The following is a 23,116-nucleotide window of genomic DNA, read 5'->3' on the forward strand; positions in this document are numbered from 1 at the left end:
TCAATTTAACAATTAAGCCTCTAAGTTACCCCACCTCCTACAGTTTATCACTTTAATCTCTCGGGTACCTCACCACCTACAGTATAAGACTTTAACACTAGGTTACCCCACCGCCTACAGCTTATCTCTTTAATTTCCCAGGTACCCCACCACCTACAAATTAACACTTTAGCCTGCAGGTTACCCCGCCACCTACAGTTGAACCTCCAGGTTTAACCATGGCCTATACTTTAACATCATAAGTTACAGGTTACCACGTCGTACTTTGAACATTTGAACCGTCGAGTCTTCAAAGGAAAAATAGTACATCATACCAAAATACAGGTATTTGTAGTGACATATATAGGTGAGAATCCGATGTTCCCATGCATGAAATGTCGGACGTGCAGCTGTGTATGGAAAGGTGAAATTAGTAGGAGAGTATACTTTTACGTCACTGATATGCCATCAAAGCATACACTGACGTACACTGGCTTGTCACATTACACTAAAGAACACGTGTCTTGCTTAATACGACAACAACTGCATACAATTCTAACAAAAACGAAGCAAATATAGACAGCTGCGAAAGTATCTCATCATTGGTTGAAGGTGAATTAGTTAAACCGATGATTTCACAAAGTTAACATTGCTGCTCCACTCCAGTGACCATTGCTGACGTGATACAAGCAGTTTTGATGACATCAAAGGGAAAGTGATGCGGTTATTGTTTTATTATTTTACGAAAATCATGTCATGACATAAAATTCTCCACGCATGCTTGGAGATATGGCATGCCGATCTGACAAACTCCCACACAGGTTTAATGTATGATCTCCTAGAACCTCACTTAGGCGAGGAACGGTATATGCATCTACCTTGTAAATTATCAATTCCGCTTTTAAATCCCGTACAAATACACATTTCCTACCTGTGGAGACCGGCATAAATTAAATATAAATTATAAATGCCGTGTCTCCAAACTGTGTAATTTACAACTTGTCGGGCAGGAATGCCATTACCTACTTGTATGTCCGTATTTCATAAAAGAAAGAGAGAGTTATTTCAATATATTTTACTAAATCCAAATAATGATAAGTTGCAACTGTTACTATGAAGGCATACAGGCATGCGATTATATGAACGTTAACTATGTTCATCTATTGTATCAGTAATGCATCTAAGTTAAATCTGTAATTTTTCCACACTTATAGCACAGTCAAAACTATACAAAATACGTGTAATTTCATGTACTACGGTGTGTGGTAATGTATGGAATCCTAGAAGGGACACTATGGCGTTATCTCAAAAACAAGCGAAAAGGGCTAAATAACCAAAGTTCGACCATTTTGTCACTTTTTTCACATATTTTTCTGTTTATCCAAAGAGCAATGTGCGATATAGTGACATGTTTCAAGGTGAAAATATGTCGCTGTGTCCCCACTTCTAAGGTGTGTAAAAACGCATAAAAATATGTCGCATTGTCACCATTTTCGATTGCAGGTGATGGAGAGTTAATTAAAATACGCATGTGTAGGAAAAGTTATGCTCTATTTCAGACTTAACTGGTCTTTTCGTTACCAAATAAATACTCTTAAGGACAATGGACGCTGATTTTCTTGAACTCAATGCGAATCTTTTATTGTTGCTTTGAAAATTATTTCATATATTGTGAACGTCGGTGTATTCAGCAATCAAACGAGTTTTACCAATACGACACACATCACACAGTGACCCTGTCATTTAAAGTGGGGCAACTGGTTGTGCGGGGTTGAGTTTCTTAGTCGCATCAGGAGACTATGATCATAGGTTTGAATCCCAGCACAATACACAGTCATCACTTTGGACATATCTCCCGTATGACATTTTGTATAAAACGGAAATTTTGTTCAAGGCGTCGTTACAATTCAGGCCACATCGGTATAAACATCGCCATACAAATGGATTGTTATCATGGAGATGAATACAAAACTGTGAATTCGCTTGGCAAAGTGGTGTACCCTTGAAGAGCAAGAAATCTATACTCACTCACACACTCACCCTTTCATTTTGAAGGCGAAGTCTGTTTACGTAAGTACAATCAACTGTTGAATTATGCGCATGCGTGTGTGTGCTGCCATTTATTGCATAGTAGTCCTATGCTCTCCATTATAGATTTCCGGGCAGATGTTAGCTAAATGTTTTCATATTTCCTCATTTGTAGCTTATTTGAAGCCTTCAATATACCAAACAGCTCACGAAACCCAATTCCTATCCTAAATCATCAATTCCTGATGTGTATATGGAATAATGAAATGGTACACATGCTGGTTTATGTCCTATTTAATGTGTTCTGTTTTGACCTGAATTGAGTGGTTTTGAACACTGATAACTTCTACTGTACATGTTTCGTTTCTAATCATGTTTTATTTCTAATCGACCATTATTTACAGTTTCATCGGCATTCTATACAGAGTCAAAAAAGAAACTTCACATTCTTTATTATTCTATACAGAGTCAAAAAAGAAACTTCACATTCTTTCTTCAGGGCACTATAGAGAACAAGAGACGGTAAGATAGTTAAATTGTTATTATTTCATTGCTGAGATCTGTGTGATGTACTTGATACACTGACAGTGCCATAATGAGTTCCATTAGGCTACATCACCGTTCGTAAACGTGGGTAGACAGAATGTCAAGTCATAAGTATACAAATTCGAAATTTCTCAGTTCAGTAGTGTGTATGACTGCCCCGCGCATTCACCACGTGATCGACTGCACGTGCAAAACCTGATTTGGCACTAACGTCATTTGCACGACTAAAGGATGGGTTTGAGTGGGTTTTGTTAACGTTTTTCTAGAGTCAAAAGATAGGGATCCCATTTCGGATACATAGATGTATCATAAGAGAAACATTATTCATTATTTTTAAAAATTACATTTTGTGAAGTTTAGAAATTAACACAATTATTCTCTGAAACAACATGCAAAATGAGTGGCATGAGTGTGTTCCACACTTCACACATGCGCTCTAATCTGTTAAAACCTCCCCGTTAACCACTTGTAATCATTTCTCTACTGCAACAAGCGGGTCCTAACTTCATTTTCATTGATTATAATGCCCGAGAAAGAGTTGTTTACCATGTTGATAAGATAACACACAAGGGGTGGTCTGATATATATGTAGCAGTGCTTTTTATTTATAGTGTAAACTTTTTTCAGTCATAATTCACAAACATAACAAAACATGATGCTTCATAAACATCATTATATATAAAATGTTCATTTGTTGGTCCATGTTGTCTGAGTCTTGCCTTTGAATGCCACCTCTACACATCTTCGCCTTTTCCTTCTGTTTCCAAAAGCCTTGTTAACAAGGATTCCCCTTAACTTCCTCTCTCTTCTTAGCCAGGTAATCCATCCTTTGGGATTTTCCATTGTCTATTTATAGGTCAGATGAATGACTTCCTTTGATGTGTTACCTATTTCCTCATTGGCTATTGTGTCCTCTGACTTTACTTCCTTTAGCCACCTGTTTTCCACCTACTAGACTTGCTGTGGAGCTAGAAACACCCTTTCCCTTTCTCAGGCTTGGCTCAGCAACAGCTTCATCCTAAGATTAAGATTTTGCCTCTTCTAGACAAACACCATTTGGAAAAGCTCTCTTAAGCGAAGACACCCCTATGCACGAGACGCTAGCTCCACTATCTATGACAGCAGTGAAATACTCGCTGCCAAGACGGATTTGTGTGGTTGGTGAATTTTGAGAAACTGGAGGAGAGTTACTGTTGGTGTCTGACTAAACACAATGCACATGCGATTTATTTGGACATTTGGACGCAATATGCCCATATTTCCGACAGTTATAACACCGAATGTTCCTGAACTTTGACATATTACTTGACTATGCATCATGACCATCAGCAGCTGACCTTGAAGAACAAAACTTACCATGAATATTTGATGAACCTAAATCTCGTTTCTTCTTGTAACACTGTCTCTCTTTATGACCTGGCTTCTTGCAATAATTACACTTGATAAGAAACACAGACTTATCACTGTCCTCACACAGAGAACCCACAAGACGTCTAGCCATGTCTACAAGAGCATCAAATTTTGGAGATCTAGATTGTTGACAAATGGCAATGTACAGTTGTTCTCTTAATTTCTTACTTGACAAGCCATCAAAACATTTTTGAGCACAAAGTTAATTTTTGTTGTCTTTTGCGAATGAGGGGTAGGCTTCATCAACCTTGACCCGACCCAACCATCGATCGATTCATAGGTTTTTTGACACATGTCTCTGAACTCCCTAGCAGCAATTTGAGTACGCTCTTGGGTTCTATCAAGTTCTTTAATCAAAGCGGCTTTCAGAATTGCATAGTCAGCTTTGTTGTCATCAGAAATATCTCGTGACCAAAACCCTGCAGGAAGTACTAAAGCTAAACAACGTAGCTTCTTATCAGGGTTCCAGTTTAGGCCCCACCTTTCACTTCATACACATTTTCAATAAAGTTCGCAAAAGTTGACTGTTTGGGATCAAACATAGGGATTTTGAAATTCTTGATATCGCAAGAATGTTCTTGACTTGTACCACCTTCAGCCGTGATGAAATGAAAGGTATTCTTGCTTAAATGTTCAATGTCAATCACACTGAAGAAACAGTTCAACCACAAGGTCAAAATGGCAAAATGGAACAAGCTCACGTTACAGTTCGATGAACAGCACATTCCTTGTAATTCTCTATAAAGTTGCAATTTCTTGTAAGTTCTTCTCGGCCACCGCTGCCACCACTTAAAGGTCTTCAGGCCCACATAAGACAACACAGACACAACACAAGACGTTTACTGGACGAAGACAAAGACAAGACTGACAACAATCGAAAAACGATCTCGCATCACACTTTATGAGTCTACGTGCAGGCTCACGCTAGTGTTGATCATTGATGCGTTTGGGCGATGCTGTCCAATTACCGGGAACAACCTCACACATCTCAGGCCTGACCCAGCGCGCCTAGGACATTAATTCCAGCAACCATGACCTAGAACATGACCTAGAACACCTTCTGACTGTGACAATTAAAACAAATATCAAACTGTTTCAGATTTGTCAGTCTTATCAAAACATGTAGAAAGAGTTGCTGCTGAACGTCTCTCGTCGCATCTCGGTCAACATGAATTGCTTGATGAGGTTTAGTCGGCCTATAGAAAGCACCACAACACAGAGACAGCTCTTGTGAGGGCCCTCGGTAACTTGACCCTTGGCGTGATGAGAGGTCATCTTAACTTCTCGTTTTGCTGGATGCGAGTCCAGCATTTGATATGATCTATCACAGCTGCATGGTCTCGAGACTTCGGACTGAATATCACATCGGTGACCAGGCCCCAAGACAGAAATGGTTTCACTTCACAGAAATCTTTCACAGAGACTGCAGTCTGTTATCATTGAAGGAACTTTATCTGAGACCCAGGAAAAGACATGTGGAGTACCACAAGGCTCAGTACTAGGCCCTGTGTTTTTGACCCTGTACATAACGTCTCTTGTCAGCGTTGTTCAACATCATGATATTCTTCGCCATCAGTATGCTGATGATTCACATCTGTTGAAGATGTTCCAGCCTGATGCCTTGAGTGTCACCAATGCTGCAAACAGCATTTCGGAGTGCTTTGATGGCGTCATGGATTGGATGTCCAAAACCAAATTGAAGTTAAACGACTTTAAAATTGAATGTTTGCTGATTTGGAACCGAAACGGAAACATAAAGACTTGCACTCTTTCACTTCTGGACAATGCACTATTTCCTTGAAAGAATACGTCATGATCTTGGGGCCATCATCCATGTGGAGCTTAGTCTCGAAGGCCATGTCAACCATCTTGTCAAAACGTCATCTCTTCAACTCAGAAACACCGAGGGCATCAGAGAATATCTGACAGACAAAGTTTTGGTTCTTTCCCTCGTCATCTCGAGACTGTACCATTGTAATTGTGCTCCTCTGTCCCTTCCAAACAAGCTCCAGCGAGTGCAGACCACCGCCTCCAGAATCATCTCAAAAAACTGAGAAACGAGACCATATATGACCAGTTCTAGTGGATCTAGACTGGTTTCGAGTGTCTCACAGAATCACTTTCAAGTACATTTACCTTACCTAAAAGTACCTCAAACAGTAAAGCTCCTTCCTATCTCTCGAACTTACTCAACCACTATGTCGTTAGTCGTCCCTTGCGCTCTATATCAAAGCAAACCCTCGGTGTGCCTAAAGACAGAACAACTTGTGGTCAACGTTCATTTCATTTGCCGTCGCCACATATTGGAACCCCCTTCTCCTGTCTCTCGGGATCTCTACCAACTTTCAAAACAGGCCTTAAAACCAATCTTTTTAGACAAGCTTTTCTTCCCTGAATCTTCTCTCTAGAATTTTGTGAATCAGTAATGAAGCACATGATCTTGGATAACGACATCTTGCTTCATGCATAGGATGACGTTTGACTGTAGATGTTTACACCATTATCAAACTAATAGTGACTACATCCAGTTAATGAGAAGCATATCAACATATTATGTTATGTCAATTAGCAGATTAACATTCACAACAGTATGTAATAGAATAACGAGTAACATAACAACACAACACACCATAACAGTTGATCTGTTTAGCGCTTGTTCCATTCTAAATGCATGCTGAAAGCGCACAGGTGACAGGATTCAAAGTATATGTAATGGCTGATTAGCAGCGATGCATTTACATGCTATGAGCATCCATGAATTCAAAACCACTTAATTCAGGTCACAACAGAACACATTAAATATGGCACAAACCTACATGTATACCATTTCTTTATTCCATATACATATCACGAATTGAGGATTTAGGATCGGAATTAGGTTTCGTTCGGCGTTTGATGTTTTTCAATGATTCAATTAACCTAGAAATGAAGTAGATGAAAACAATTGACTAATGTTTTCACGGAAATCTACAATGGAGAGCACAAAACTACTAGACAACAAATGGTGGCATTTCTTCAATAGTTTATTGTACGTTTTCATCTTAAAAACAAAATGGCAAAAACCGCGACAATACGATAATGTCGCGTTGTCGCACTGTCGCGTTTGTAGTGGTACGTTATTATACATAGTAAACTCAATATTTTCACAAAGCGCGACAAGCGAAAATGCGGCATTTCATCAAAACGTCGCATTGTCCTATTGTCGCGTTTTGTTAGTTACTGGGGAATTTAAACACTGTGACAAGCATGAAGTCTGGATTAATAGTCGTTGGTTAATGGAATGGGTGTATTCAGAGTGGCCATTTTGATGAAAATATTATGATTGAATAGGTCTATGTTTGAAGCGATGCTAGAGCCTGAACATCTCTGGGTATGGTATCGTCTGAACAAAAATATGGAATTATCGATGTATTTTGAATCATGGCATGTCCAGTATTGATTATATATTTATATTAATTATATATGAATCAAACAGAAATGAAAAACAGACTACACATCACATTAGTATGATTAAATTCCTCGACAATTCACCAAACTCCGTATGTCTTGAGTGAGTGAGTGAGTGAGTGAGTGAGAGAGAGACTAGGTGATTTATATCATAATGATAACAGTTCATTTGTACGACGTTTTCCAAACAGGAATATCAAGTTCAAAGCCGACCTAAACTGCCTCTGAGATGCTCCAAGTCCTTTTGCCATCTCATTCTACAAACTCATCAGCGTGGGACAGGACTGTCCAAAAAAAACTCTGCCACGAGTCAAACTGTCGATCGAATATAGTCACCCATTCCATTCGAGACATCACCTGATGTTTATGTCGATGTTTAAACAATATTTCAGTTTTTTCACAACCTGTTAGCTTGATATTGAAGAAATGTCGACCAAAGTGATGAATGTGTACGGTTGTGTGATTCGAACCTATGCTTACACGTCTCTTACAAGGCAAAAACACTCTTCTTGATTGGCTAAATGCATTTGCAATTTATGGAATAATTATCAACAATGGTTGATTTGGCGAGAGAGAGAGAGAGAGAGAGAGGGAGAGAGAGAGAGAGAGAGAGAGAGAGATTATGATGCTAAACATTGTGCGATTATTAACATACTTAGCAACCGCACTCGTTCATCTAATTATGGATGATATAGTTTCATACTTATCTGTTTCCAGAAGAAACTGCTGATGGGTTAGACATATGGCTTTATGAGACATCAGGACGATTTGTACGATCCACAGAAACAAATCCGATAACTTCTAACTTGGCCACCTTCGCGCTCTGACCAGAGAAAATAGCGATAAATAACAACGCAGATATTTATGAGTCACACATGTGGCCCATTCCTGGATGTCAGTCCATCAGCTCTGATTAATGAGCCAAAGTGAGTGACTGAGTGAGAGAGTGAGTGGGTGCGTGACGCTCTGTTTAAATAAAAAACAAAACAGTCATTGCTGCACGACACACAAGTATCGCACTAAGAGATATGCATGCTGTCTCCCTAGTCCTTCCAAGAACAACACAAGTCCGTCTGAGGGTCCGCCACTGTTTATTCAGTGTAACGCTAATAGGCGTAGGCTCCAACTTCTCCACAGCGTTTCCCGACCGAATTTGCAAAACCTATTCCTGCACAAGCTTATATATCCAGGGTTTGTCATTCTTGGTCCTTTGTTCTTTGGTTCACCCTTCGCTCCTGGTCAGTGATGGGTCATCCTTAACGATCCTAATTAGGCCCCAAATTATCCTAATTAGACATGTGAACTACTGGCCAAAACCCGCTTTGATCGATGTTGTCTTAAACTTAATTACTTTGCTTCATTGCCGAGATGCATGGGTATCGGTAATGATCTGACCAAAAGCCCTTTGACCAGTGTTCTACTGGTCAGGGGTCATTGTTTGATCCCCTGCCCACAACTAGATTTAGTGCCAGCATGTGCACGCTTAGTGAGGCCGGGCTGGTCAACTATTAGCACTGTGTAACTACAAAGGATATTGCTCAGAGGCAACGGTATCTCACTGACCAGTGCGATTGTTAATTGTCCAGTTTGCTTAAATGAGTGGGGGCCAGTCGGGCTCCTGATATCGAGTATTTGATAAGTAAATTCGCTTAATGCGTGGCGGCCAGCTGGGCTCCTGATTCTCTGCCTAGGACACAAGAAGATCTTTCGAAACTACGGGTAACACAGTATGTTTTATTTTCACAACAATCATGTCATCAAAACATTTTTTGGGGAAAACTGAGAAAAAATGTTTTTCAATTATTTGCCAGCTCATAACGCCGACCTTTCGACCAAACTTCACGATTGAGTGGAAAAAGATATCGGGGTCCTGATACTAGTGTCATTTTGACGATTAATAAAGGATTACGAGGACATTGAAGGATCAACGAGTTGTTAGAAGAGGATAGTCCGGATTATGTGGATGAAAGAACCCCTAATGAGAAAACGACAACAGTTTATATTTTTATCAGTTTATTTCCATACTCGAACCTGTCATCAACAAACTCAGTTGACATATCTTAACGTTTTTGCACAATGATTTACATAGATAAATACATTACATTTTAAATATATACATCGCACATCCGATGCGTATTTACAACACATATAGCACACATTTTTTTCACGCAGATTGATCGACAGATTTTAACCAAAATGCAACAGGTGGGAGGCTGAATGAGTTAACTGTCTCACGGACAGCTGCAGTGTTCTTCGTCTGAGCTGGTGACGTATGTCATCCAGTCGTCTCTCCAAGCCCAAGTCGTTGTTGGTTCTTGGTCCATCAGAGTTGTAGTGGTTCCTTTACATCATGTTCAGATCTCACTCCTGTGAGCTGCGACATGTTCACCTTGCCCGACGAATCTAGAGTAGATTGTCTGTAACCCAACGCCTAATCAGAACCTAAACTTCAGTAGTGACCGCAGGTCGGCGCCCTGAGAACAGTGGAAAATCGAAAGGTCGGGATCGACTTGGGATCGATGCACTTTGTGACTTGTGATCGATGCTCTTTGTAACTTGTGATTGATGCTCTTTGTGACTTGGGATCTGTGCACTTGGTGACTTGGGGTCTGTGCACTTTGTGACTTGTGATCGATGCTCTTTGTAACTTGTGATTGATGCTCTTTGTGACTTGGGATCTGTGCACTTTGTGATTTGGGATCTCTGCACTTTGTGACTTGGGATCTCTGCACTTTGTGACATGGCATCTGTGCACTTTGTGACTTTGGGTCTGTGCACTTTGTGACTTGTGATCGATGCTCTTTGTAACTTGTGATTGATGCTCTTTGTGACTTGGGATCTGTGCACTTTGTGACTTGGGATCTCTGCACTTTGTGACTTGACATCTGTGCACTTTGTGACTTGGGGTCTGTGCACTTTGTGACCTGTGATCGATGCACTTTGTGACTTGGAATCTGTGCACTTTGTGACTTGGGATCTGTGCACTCTCTGACTTGGGATTTGTGCACTTAGTGACTTTGGATCAGATCGGCGTCCTAGGGCATCTTTGTGACTTGGGATCGATGCATTTTGTGATTCGGGAACGATCTACTTTGTAACTTGGAAACCAATGCACTTTATGACTTGGGATCTATGTACTTGGTGACATGGGATGCACTTTGTGGACCAGTATGGCAAGATTCGACAAAGTGCAATTTGAGATCGGGCGGTGAAGTTGTAGTGTTCTCGACTATTCTTGGTCAAGGTAACATTGACAGAAAGAGTATTATTAGAATGGGACAATAAATACTGCCATTGTACTTAACCCACTTACTTATCATACAGTAAAACTGATGAGCAAAAATGTTATGATTACACAGTGTTTGTGGTAGGTTTTGCATGCAAAAATAGAAATATAAATATGCAGTTCAGATCTTTTGCGTGTGAAATTTTCATTACAATCCTGAATCATTTCAAACTTACGTGTTTTTTATATGTTGTTGTTTTAAGATACTTTTAAAATAGAGTAGATCAGAATCAATAAATCCAAAACACGTGTTTTTATTGCGTGACAAACGAAAGTTACTGCGTTAACGCGAACACTGCGTATGGAATCAATGATTCGATATGATGATATAAATGCGTGTGATACTTCAAGGTAGATCACCGTACTGGGTACCATGGGGACTTACAGTACAGTTGCTTCCTGCATGGTCCCCAGCTGGATTTACACCGTCCCTTCTGCCGTTAGCAATTTCGTCATATCTAGCCATACATTAAAATTACAGTATGCCACTAGTGAAACAGTGGAAAGATTAAATTTATTTCGAGGAGGAGGACAATAAGTTTACAGTACTTTACCCCCCCCCCCCCCCCCACCCCACCCCGTGAGGATCATGCTACGAACAATCTCAGTTACTAATTCAAAGTTCCATTCGTAAAATATTTATCTATTTACAACTCAGATAACAGATCTAACTCTTTTAAGAAAGCAATAAAGAAATGAGTACTATTATTAATAAAAACACAAAGTTCGTGATTTAAAATATTTATCCCTTGTGATGGAATATTCAACACAGTCAGGCCAGACATGCTTGACTGTGATTCTTCCATCACAAGGGATACAAAACGGAGGATCCTCACCTTTAAGCAAATATTTATGTGTATATCTTGTGTGGCCAATACGGTATCGTCGTATGATGACCTCCTCAAATCTGGACTGACAACCGAAGTAGCTGGAACCAATATAGGGGTTTATTTCATGTAATTTATTGATACCTACTTGAATGTCCCACTTCTTTTGCATTATATCACGGATATAAGATCTGATATCAGTTTTATAATCTGAGTAGGGAATAACAAGTGGTGTTACAGATTTGTTGAGTGCTGCCTTCGCAGCAAGATCGGCCATTGTGTTCTCAGTAATACCAACGTGGCTGGGCAAAGAACAAAAGACGACGTCGTGTTGGTCAGTACCAAGATCATAATACAATGCAATAATTTCTATGAAATGTGGATGTTGACATGATACGTTTTAATCGCCTGAAGGCATGAAAGAGTGTCTTTGAATATATTTTAGGACCCGTTAATATGGTGTTGGCTTCTGAAGTAAATATAGAGCTGTTATCAGGTAATCTAGAAGATTATCTAAAAATGAAAATCTAGAATGACAGTGACACAAGCCACTTCGCCAACGTCCTTGGATCCGTCTGCAAATAAGGATTTGTAATTGCAATATTTATTTTTTAATTGATTATATTCTTGTTTATATTGTAATTCATTAGTTTCTGATTTTTTAAATGTAGTCAGTGTAAGGTCCACTTGTAGGCTCACCAACTGCCAGGGAAGAGAAGAAATCAAACGGGAGGGAGCTTTGTTGTCTAGCGCTATGTCAGCAGCAAAGAGGAAAGGTTAATTATAGCGTTTTTGACAAATGATTCTAAACGCACTAAGTGATCAATGGTACTTCTGTTTTTACGAAAACCACAGTGTATATCTGTTATCAGGTTATTGGTCTCTAAGTGCCAAACTAGTTTACTTTTTGTTATACGATCTATGGTTTGCAAATGCAGCTTGTGGGAGAAATTGGTCTATAATTTGAAGGATCAGTATGATCATGTCCAGGTTTAGGGATTGGGACTACTATAGCATCTCGCCATGAAGACGGAAATTTTCCCGAAGTCCAAATGTCATCAACTATATTTAAAAGGGTTTCTAAACTGTGTTTCAGGAGTTGATCATGTATATGACCAGGTCCTGTACCAGTATCATGAACTTGTTCAGGAGCGGTATGAAGCTCATGAATAGAGAATATTTCATTATAATCTTCACCATTATTTGAATTGAAATTTATAGCTTTCTTTTCTTGCAGTTATTTTTACATTTTTGGAATTCAGGTACATAATTTAAAGAAGAAGAGTGTTTGGCTAGGGTTTCACCAAGTTTATTTGCAATATCTGGTTTGTTAGTCAATAGATGATCCCTATCTTGGAGGTGTTGAATGCTGGATTTAGTGCCCTTACCTTTGATTTTCTGAATCATGTTCCATACCTTTGATATCGGTGTACGTGCATTGATCTTTGATACATACATTCGCCAAGAATGATGCAATAACCCATCACCTATAATAATGGAAGGATTTGGAAGTTGGTCGAAAAGCGCTTGAAGATCAGTTAATTGAAGCAACGATGTTGGAGGAATGTAACTGAAACAGCCTGAAGATTGGTATAAAGTAAAACAGTTCTATGAATCACACCCTGCCTGACTAAAACGGAAGATAAACCAGAAGCTTTAGTCTCTGGTGGGGAGAAGGAATGGTATGTACTGTAATTAACAGGAGTTACACCTTGTGAATGTAAATGATGTCAGACTCATCCATATCTGAAAGGCAACGTCCCACATCACGGACAATGCCTTTGCAACTACTGAGTGCATTAGCCAGTGATTTGGTTGAAAGAAGTATTGGAAGTGATTGGATTTTCATTTTACACTCAATCAGAAGAGATCCAGAACGTAGCTTCTTGATTTCCTTGACATAGCCAGCTAAACCTTCTATGTCCTTTGCAATGACGAAAGGATTCAATTTTAGTGGACCATCATTTGGTGCTGACATGAACAAAAAGAATGACCAATGATCAGGATTTGGGAGAACTTCTTGAATTTCATCCTCAGAAGATAGTGAATCATCAGATTCATACGAACGTTTTTTCAGTGGGGGTGTCATGGTGGTAATGAATATGATTCACCCTCCTAGCTCCCCACCCCAGGGAGTGCCAACGGGACCGACGCATAATGTATGCGGGCCTCCAGCACACGGCACCAGGGATACGTGGAGGGTATGCTCACGCAGGAAAAGATCCCCAAAAGATAAATCCTACCAGATTGGCCCATGAGCCATATATGCATGTAGACTCTAGGCAAATTTAAACATGAGGCCTAAAAGTAACAATACAGTTCATTCAGAATATAAGCTGTTGTGCAAATACAAGTAATGCACAGGCGCGACATGACCAGCCGATTGATTGAACCGGGCCCATTTAACCACCCGTCTAGGTGAAGTTAGGACCAAAGTGGTGTTTTGATCATTAGGAACACGGGTGCAGGCTTCCATTGCCACCAGGATCCCATCCTCCACCGACACAGGGCTGCAACCCACGGCAAATAGGTTGGTGGACCAAATATCACCCCACACCCCCACCCCCACCCCCACCCCCCGCCGGGTCTACGGGGTTGAACGGCCCTTAGCGTTAACCTGCACCCAACATGAGGAGGTGGCCGTTCACGGGTGCCTGGGCTGTAAGGACTGAGTGAGTGAGTATATTTTACACCGCAATCTGCCTTATTTATGCTGGACAATGACAACTTTTATCTAAAGCTGTAATGGGAGGTCTCATTTTGCACCCAAGCCCGTTGTTAATCACAGATGCTCCACAGAGAGGAAACGTGTGAATGATTATTCTAAAACTGACGTTTTTACCAAGAACTGACCACACCATGGATCAATGAATGCAGCGACAGAATTGGTCAAGCCATGTTTCTGAGGAGGTACGCCTGTTTTCAATAACAACCTATCAGGTGACTGGTTGAAATGTTGGGTATTGTTATCGGAAGTTCCTGTAATATTCTTGTTAAAGTAGCTCTGGGTATGGGGCTTTTGTATAACGTCACACACGTCTTGGATCTGTAAACACTGGTATTTGTATTTGTTTCCACTAAGGCTTTATATTTTAGTAAAAGCGTTAATATTTTAGTAATTGTGTTCACGACCGTGGTATTAGTGCGGAACATTATGGGTTCACACAAACCTCGCTGTGTTCACAGTTCTAAGTCTTCATAAATTTTCGCATCACCTACAGTGCCAAGGTTTAAGTCAAAGTCAAAGTTGCAGTAACCCGCCGAAGGTTGAAACCACACCACCTACCTCTCAATAAAAAAGGATGAAAAATCTGGACATTTAGCACTTAATTGAGAAACGTGGTTTGATGTCTCTCGTTGCAGTTATCGAAGTGAAAAAGTGAAAGTATGTCATTGTCTCGTCTGAATTCCTGAAGTTTTAAACCGTTAGTTACAATATATATATGAGAGGGAGAGAGATATAGAAAGAGAGATAGAGCGTCACCCGTGTACAAGTACACACACACAAGCACTTGTTCTGTCTCACAAAACATTCTGTTGTTACTAACATACTTAGCAACAGCACTCGTTCATCAACAGTAACGTCAAGTTTCATACTCATCTGTTTCCAGGAGAAACTGCTGGGGGATCAGGCAAATGGCTTTATGTGACATCAGGACAAGGTGTACGATCCACAACAAATTCGACATCTTCTAAAATGGCCACCTTCGTGCTCTGGCCAGAGATAACGACGATGGATGGCAACGCAGATATTTCAGTGTATTTATTCTGGTTGTCAGTCCGTCAGCTCTGAGTAGCGACCCGAAGAGAGTGACAGGGTGAGAGAGTGAATGACGCTCTATCTAAAATGGTCATTGCTTCATGACACACAAGAAAATCATTCGAAACTACGGATCACACAGCATGTTGTTTTCACAACAATCATATCATCAAAACGTTTTTGTAGCCTTTTACCTACTTTCATTCAAAGACTCTAGGGAAACAGGCAAACAAAACATGATTCAAAGGTTGCAAATCGTTGGCCACATGGGCACGATGTGTGAATCCCATTTCTGGTGTCCTCTGCACTGGGAAAAGCGGCGTAAAACTAAACTCAGTCAATCATACAGTCTTTGACGCACACAGGAGCCAAAGGACATATGTCTGAGGTGGTTTCTTTGCCTGTTCTCTCACGCCACTATCAGCAATAGATATGGCGTAGGTTTGTAAATTATCGGGTCTGGACCAAATAATCCAGTGATCAACAGCATGAACTTCGATCTACGAAATCGGGATACGATGACATGTGTTAGCCAATTAAGTGACCACCCGAACCCATTAGTCGCCTCCTTGATACTTAGCGGTTTTTTACATCATTGACCAGTAACTAGGAAGTGGCTTAAGTCTGTAACGAATATTCGTGAGTTGTAAGCACCTTGGAAAAATCTTAACTTTCCCCCGCCCTTCCCGATAAGATTCCCCTTCCTTACACCTAATAACGTTACTTTCTCGTTGTACTGCTAGAATAAGAGACGCTTCGAAAAGTCAGCGGCGGACGACCATGTTTTTCATCGAGCTCAAGTGAGATAATACACTAGATGGATCAAGCAGTTGATAGATGCAGATGTTAGAGGGGGGAATCTCTTCATTTAAAAACAACAAGCATACATACGAAAAGAACTGTTTATATTATTTTTTCAGCTGATATTCGTAAGTACCGCGAGAATAGGAGACGCCAGACGTGACAAAGATTGGGGAAGAGGTTTGCGAGCGAAGTTAGCAAAACATGCACTATACAACTTAAAGAAAGCAATGTTAAGTTATAAATGTTAAATTATAAATATGTAGTCCAGATCAAATCAAACAGATCAGAAAATCTGCGCCCAAAGCACGCACGCAAAATATGTTTTATTGTGTGAAAACCGCAAGTTACTGCAATATATTACAGATATATCACCGAACTCTTGAAATATCGCCAAATGTATGCCAATATAGTAATAATTCATTCACCCGCGACCGAATAATCAAGACTAATTGAACCTGTGCGATCATTATTGCTTTGCATACAGCCTGCGATACGATGCTAAAACCATTTAGTCACGACGATATATTTCCAATATATTATGCACCTACTGCAAAAACCTGCTGCGATACGATACGCTTCGCTACATCAAAATCTTTAACTGTAACATCAACTATAACACACCTTATTGAGGCTGCATAACAGATATCAAAATATCATGAAATTGCTAAATTTGGTATTATTTTGTAGAAAAAAATGTGTCCCAAATCGTATTATGTAATAAAAATGGCAAGGCAACTTGGCATCTGTTTGACAAATGACACCCTCTTGTGGCCCCGTCTGTAAAAAGTAATATGTCAATAAAAGTCCTCTTGAAAGTAAATTGTTGACTTTCATTATTCAAGATGAGTATTTTATGAAGATATTTCAGCAGTGATGGGAAATAAAGCATTAAAATCAATTTTCAAAGCACTATGTAGGATTTGACTTATTAATGAACTTCTGAAGAAACAGAACTTATAAAAATAAATAAAAATAAAAAACAAAAAATTGAACAATTTTTAACAATACTTTTCCATAAAATGAAAATATTATTAGTGAATTCACTCTAGATTAATATTTTTTAAAAATATGGAGCCAAAGGATATCAACGTTACATCCGATTAAAACAGCATATCCAAATTAAAATTTGATATTTGAGTAGGGGAGATAACTCTTGCCCAGGGAAACACCTACCTAACATAAATACGCGATCTTACTGTCACATCCCGTCGCGCACGGGATTCGCACAAACCACGGTACCCAACCTCTTTAAGATAAATAAGCAAATTTAAAGTATTTCGTGAAATTCCGGACTTTGTGAATGTTGATAACAGGCGAGCGCTATGTCTGACGTTAGAGACACGCTTATATTTTCATCATCAGACTATATGAGTTTGTTTCCCTGATAGATATTGCGATTCGGCAATATTCAAACCAAGTTAAACATCGATGTATTGTGGCCCATTTGAAGTGTCGTATCGGGATGGACATCAGTCTAAAACTTTGTACTGATTCACTGTATTGGCAGTCCATGGATCGAAACATCGATGCGTATCGATAAATCGTCACACCACTATGACTCATCACTATGGAATATTTACAGTTATATCATACAGTCGTTGTAAAGTTACCCCCTAGCACGTCAAGGCCACGTGGTGGTGTGTGTATGCGTGCGTGTGCGTGTGCGTGTGCGTGCGTGTATTATATAAAAAGTGTAAACTTCATGAAATGATCATATGACACAAAGTGTTCTGTGTGTTTAAAGGTCACATGCAACGTAAAACACAACTTTGCAGATTCTGGGACCTTTCGGTATGCACTTACCGGAACAAATCATAAAAAATGCCAATTCAACCTATAAAGTTGAAAAAAACGCGATGAAAGAAAAGCCCGCGAAATCGGAGTTCAAACGTTTCACTAAATTCCCCCCAGCGCTGGGGGGAAAACTGGTTTCAACAGCTGTGCTGCGCTGCGTCCATAATGCATGCGCAGTGAATAGGTTCGTGGAGCTTGAAACAGTATGCACGTCCAGCGTCTTAGGTCGTGAGCAGTAGTCTAATCCTGGTTGTGTACACAAACATGTAAATAATCTACTCGTTACGTAAAAAAAATTTGTTGATTGTGGTAAGCAGTCTCTGTCACAGAGAAAGCTCATTGTCTGGTATATTCACACCTATATGACTGCCTGCCTGTGTGCTAAAGACAACATGCAATACACAGCTTCAGTCAGTGACCACGTGCAATTTAAACTTAGCACCTATCAGACTATACGACATGAAGAAAACAAGTTGATTTATGACTCGTGCACTCGAGTCCCGTGCCTGTCACATTATGTAATTAGGTACGTGTGATACACATGACATGTTTTTATGTCTGTGGGTTGCAAACAAACTACATTCATTTTCGGATGACTGGATCTGACGGAAACTTGTGCAAACTCAAGTCCTGCTCTGTACTTGGACAGATTACAGCCACGCACTAGTTTACCATCTCTACTGACATGATATTTGATTGGATCCAACTCAAATTCAGAGAACATGTATTTTCCAAACCCAACATCTGTATGTACATTCTTCATGGATAACGACTTCTTTTAGTGTATGCGATTTTGTTTGACAACACTATATGAATCCATACTGAAACGACGCATCAAGTACACAAAAAGAAGTTGTTATCCATAAAGAATCTTACTTTCTTGTGACTGGCTATACTTCTAAAATGCCCATCAAACAGATCATCTTTCTGTGCACACAATGAACCCTCAGCATATCAGCAAATGAAACAGCCAATCGGAAGCCGTCGTTACACTTGAGTGCATATCCACCCGCTATGACTGGGTTCGGTCTCCCGAAGGCTTCGTTTCGGGGGAAGTAAGCCCAAATACAAAATATTGCACATTTGAATCGCGATTGTACGCTTATAATTTTGTTTATTTGGTTTTTTTAAAGCATCAATGTATATTATATGTCATGAATAAGTGATAAATGTGTTTTAATTATGTTTGATTTTTTGGTTGCATGTGACCTTTAAGTTATGTCCTCACGGAGAACTGTCACAGATTATATTACACGTATCATGCATCTTGTATCATCCATCTTGTATCATGCATACCCAAGCCGTGCCTAAACATCAGTAAACATCTATGGCTTTATGTGACATCAGGACAAAGTGTACGATCCACAACAAATTCGACATCTTCTAAAATGGCCACCTTCGTGCTCTGGCCAGAGATAACGACGATGGATGGCAACGCAGATATTTCAGTGTATTTATTCTGGTTGTCAGTCCGTCAGCTCTGAGTAGCGACCCGAAGAGAGTGACAGGGTGAGAGAGTGAATGACGCTCTATCTAAAATGGTCATTGCTTCATGACACACAAGAAAATCATTCGAAACTACGGATCACACAGCATGTTGTTTTCACAACAATCATATCATCAAAACGTTTTTGTAGCCTTTTACCTACTTTCATTCAAAGACTCTAGGGAAACAGGCAAACAAAACATGATTCAAAGGTTGCAAATCGTTGGCCACATGGGCACGATGTGTGAATCCCATTTCTGGTGTCCTCTGCACTGGGAAAAGCGGCGTAAAACTAAACTCAGTCAATCATACAGTCTTTGACGCACACAGGAGCCAAAGGACATATGTCTGAGGTGGTTTCTTTGCCTGTTCTCTCACGCCACTATCAGCAATAGATATGGCGTAGGTTTGTAAATTATCGGGTCTGGACCAAATAATCCAGTGATCAACAGCATGAACTTCGATCTACGAAATCGGGATACGATGACATGTGTTAGCCAATTAAGTGACCACCCGAACCCATTAGTCGCCTCCTTGATACTTAGCGGTTTTTTACATCATTGACCAGTAACTAGGAAGTGGCTTAAGTCTGTAACGAATATTCGTGAGTTGTAAGCACCTTGGAAAAATCTTAACTTTCCCCCGCCCTTCCCGATAAGATTCCCCTTCCTTACACCTAATAACGTTACTTTCTCGTTGTACTGCTAGAATAAGAGACGCTTCGAAAAGTCAGCGGCGGACGACCATGTTTTTCATCGAGCTCAAGTGAGATAATACACTAGATGGATCAAGCAGTTGATAGATGCAGATGTTAGAGGGGGGAATCTCTTCATTTAAAAACAACAAGCATACATACGAAAAGAACTGTTTATATTATTTTTTCAGCTGATATTCGTAAGTACCGCGAGAATAGGAGACGCCAGACGTGACAAAGATTGGGGAAGAGGTTTGCGAGCGAAGTTAGCAAAACATGCACTATACAACTTAAAGAAAGCAATGTTAAGTTATAAATGTTAAATCATAAATATGTGGTCCAGATCAAATCAAACAGATCAGAAAATCTGCGCCCAAAGCACGCACGCAAAATATGTTTTATTGTGTGAAAACCGCAAGTTACTGCAATATATTACAGATATATCACCGAACTCTTGAAATATCGCCAAATGTATGCCAATATAGTAATAATTCATTCACCCGCGACCGAATAATCAAGACTAATTGAACCTGTGCGATCATTATTGCTTTGCATACAACCTGCGATACGATGCTAAAACCATTTAGTCACGACGATATATTTCCAATATATTATGCACCTACTGCAAAAACCTGCTGCGATACGATACGCTTCGCTACATCAAAATCTTTAACTGTAACATCAACTATAACACACCTTATTGAGGCTGCATAACAGATATCAAAATATCATGAAATTGCTAAATTTGGTATTATTTTGTAGAAAAAAATGTGTCCCAAATCGTATTATGTAATAAAAATGGCAAGGCAACTTGGCATCTGTTTGACAAATGACACCCTCTTGTGGCCCCGTCTGTAAAAAGTAATATGTCAATAAAAGTCCTCTTGAAAGTAAATTGTTGACTTTCATTATTCAAGATGAGTATTTTATGAAGATATTTCAGCAGTGATGGGAAATAAAGCATTAAAATCAATTTTCAAAGCACTATGTAGGATTTGACTTATTAATGAACTTCTGAAGAAACAGAACTTATAAAAATAAATAAAAATAAAAAAACAAAACATTGAACAATTTTTAACAATACTTTTCCATAAAATGAAAATATTATTAGTGAATTCACTCTAGATTAATATTTTTTAAAAATATGGAGCCAAAGGATATCAACGTTACATCCGATTAAAACAGCATATCCAAATTAAAATTTGATATTTGAGTAGGGGAGATAACTCTTGCCCAGGGAAACACCTACCTAACATAAATACCTGATCTTACTGTCACATCCCGTCGCGCACGGGATTCGCACAATCCCAACCTCTTTAAGATAAATAAGCAATTTTAAAGTATTTCGTGAAATTCCGGACTTTGTGAATGTTGATAACAGGCGAGCGCTATGTCTGACGTTAGAGACACGCTTATATTTTCATCATCAGACTATATGAGTTTGTTTCCCTGATAGATATTGCGATTCGGCAATATTCAAACCAAGTTAAACATCGATGTATTGTGGCCCATTTGAAGTGTCGTATCGGGATGGACATCAGTCTAAAACTTTGTACTGATTCACTGTATTGGCAGTCCATGGATCGAAACATCGATGCGTATCGATGAATCGTCACACCACTATGACTCATCACTATGGAATATTTACAGTTATATCATACAGTCGTTGTAAAGTTACCCCCTAGCACGTCAAGGCCACGTGGTGGTGTGTGTATGCGTGCGTGTGCGTGTGCGTGTGCGTGTGCGTGTGCGTGTGCGTGCGTGTATTATATAAAAAGTGTAAACTTCATGAAATGATCATATGACACAAAGTGTTCTGTGTGTTTAAGTTATGTCCTCACGGAGAACTGTAACAGTTATATTACACGTATCATGCATCTTGTATCATCCATCTTGTATGATGCATACCCAAGCCGTGCCTAAACATCAGTAAACATCTACATATAAGCAATCTTTCCAGCTTACATCACGTAAACCACATGCTTTCATAAGTTTGTTTCCCTTGACACCAAATGACTTCTGGATCCCCACGAAGGAGAGAGTGAGTGAGTTAATATTTAACGTCACATCGGCAATATCTCAGCCATATCGTGACGACCTCACGAAGGAACAGCATTTTCCAAATTTACTTCTGCTGGGAAATGAACGTTTCATACGCAAGCCTAAGAAAAACGTTTCAAATCTACGTATGTTTGGGCTGAGTTATATCTGCAAACGTTTACGGATATGTCGAAACAAACCGACACTCAACTCTGTATTTACATGTGTTTTGTAAGAGCGTAAATCTAGCTATTGGTTTCAAGAATTTTCTAGTATGTGTAACAAACGTAAATGCAGTGGTTGTAGGACATGAATGCTAATACCCTATAAATCTCGTATGACAAGGCTCAGGTTTGTCATATGTGTAATACACGGGCAAATAACTGATAATGGCTAAATAGAGTATTACAACTCTGAAACTACTGTAACATGTATTTCTATGGTACTGTGATGTAACTTCGAGTTCGTTTGCGCCCCCGGTCACGCCATAATGTATACGTACTGACATAATCAAAAACACATTGTGAAGTGGTACCCATTACTGAGCACCTACAATGTAAAGAGCTTTCTTAACCCACACATAGTGAGTGAGTTAATATTTAACGCCACATCGGCAATATTTCAGTTATATCGTGACGAGAACATATTAACATAGAAATGGGAGATAGTGTATATTATAAAAAACTGTCACCAAAGGACAGTTAAACAAGTAGAAAATCACAATTACAAATGAAACTAGCGTGGAACATTAAAAACTAATAGCACTATTTGGACAATGTAATATAAAATCAGGCTATAACAGTTAAAAAACAATAACTGAAAGAAAATACCATACTTGGGTCCTAGATTTACACCATCCCTTCAGCTGCTGGCGATTGAGTTTTAGCTGTATTAAAGAAACAAATATACTACGATTAATGGTGTGGTAGAGGTACACTGAACTTGAATGACCCACACATACCGTGTGTTTAAATGGATCGGGTGAACCATCCGGTTTTCTTTAAAACTTGGTATA

The 23,116-nt window shown here is 39.5% G+C and overlaps 1 protein-coding gene across 1 annotated transcript in view; it reads right to left on the bottom strand.

Annotated features, from left to right (window-relative positions):
- Positions 1–13,612, bottom strand: part of LOC137295308 (protein-glucosylgalactosylhydroxylysine glucosidase-like) — a 29,117-nt gene extending 15,505 nt beyond the window's left edge. Inside the window, exons 1-2 of the mRNA XM_067826623.1 lie at positions 13,378–13,612; positions 3,910–4,056 (exon numbers count right to left, since the gene is read on the bottom strand). Coding sequence (XP_067682724.1) covers positions 3,910–4,056; positions 13,378–13,612 — 382 coding nt within the window. The remainder of the gene's footprint in view (positions 1–3,909; positions 4,057–13,377) is intronic.
- Between the last annotated feature and the right edge of the window lie 9,504 nt (positions 13,613–23,116).

This window comes from Haliotis asinina, chromosome 8 (assembly GCF_037392515.1).
Source record: "Haliotis asinina isolate JCU_RB_2024 chromosome 8, JCU_Hal_asi_v2, whole genome shotgun sequence".
Classification (NCBI taxonomy): Eukaryota; Metazoa; Mollusca; class Gastropoda; order Lepetellida; family Haliotidae; genus Haliotis; species Haliotis asinina.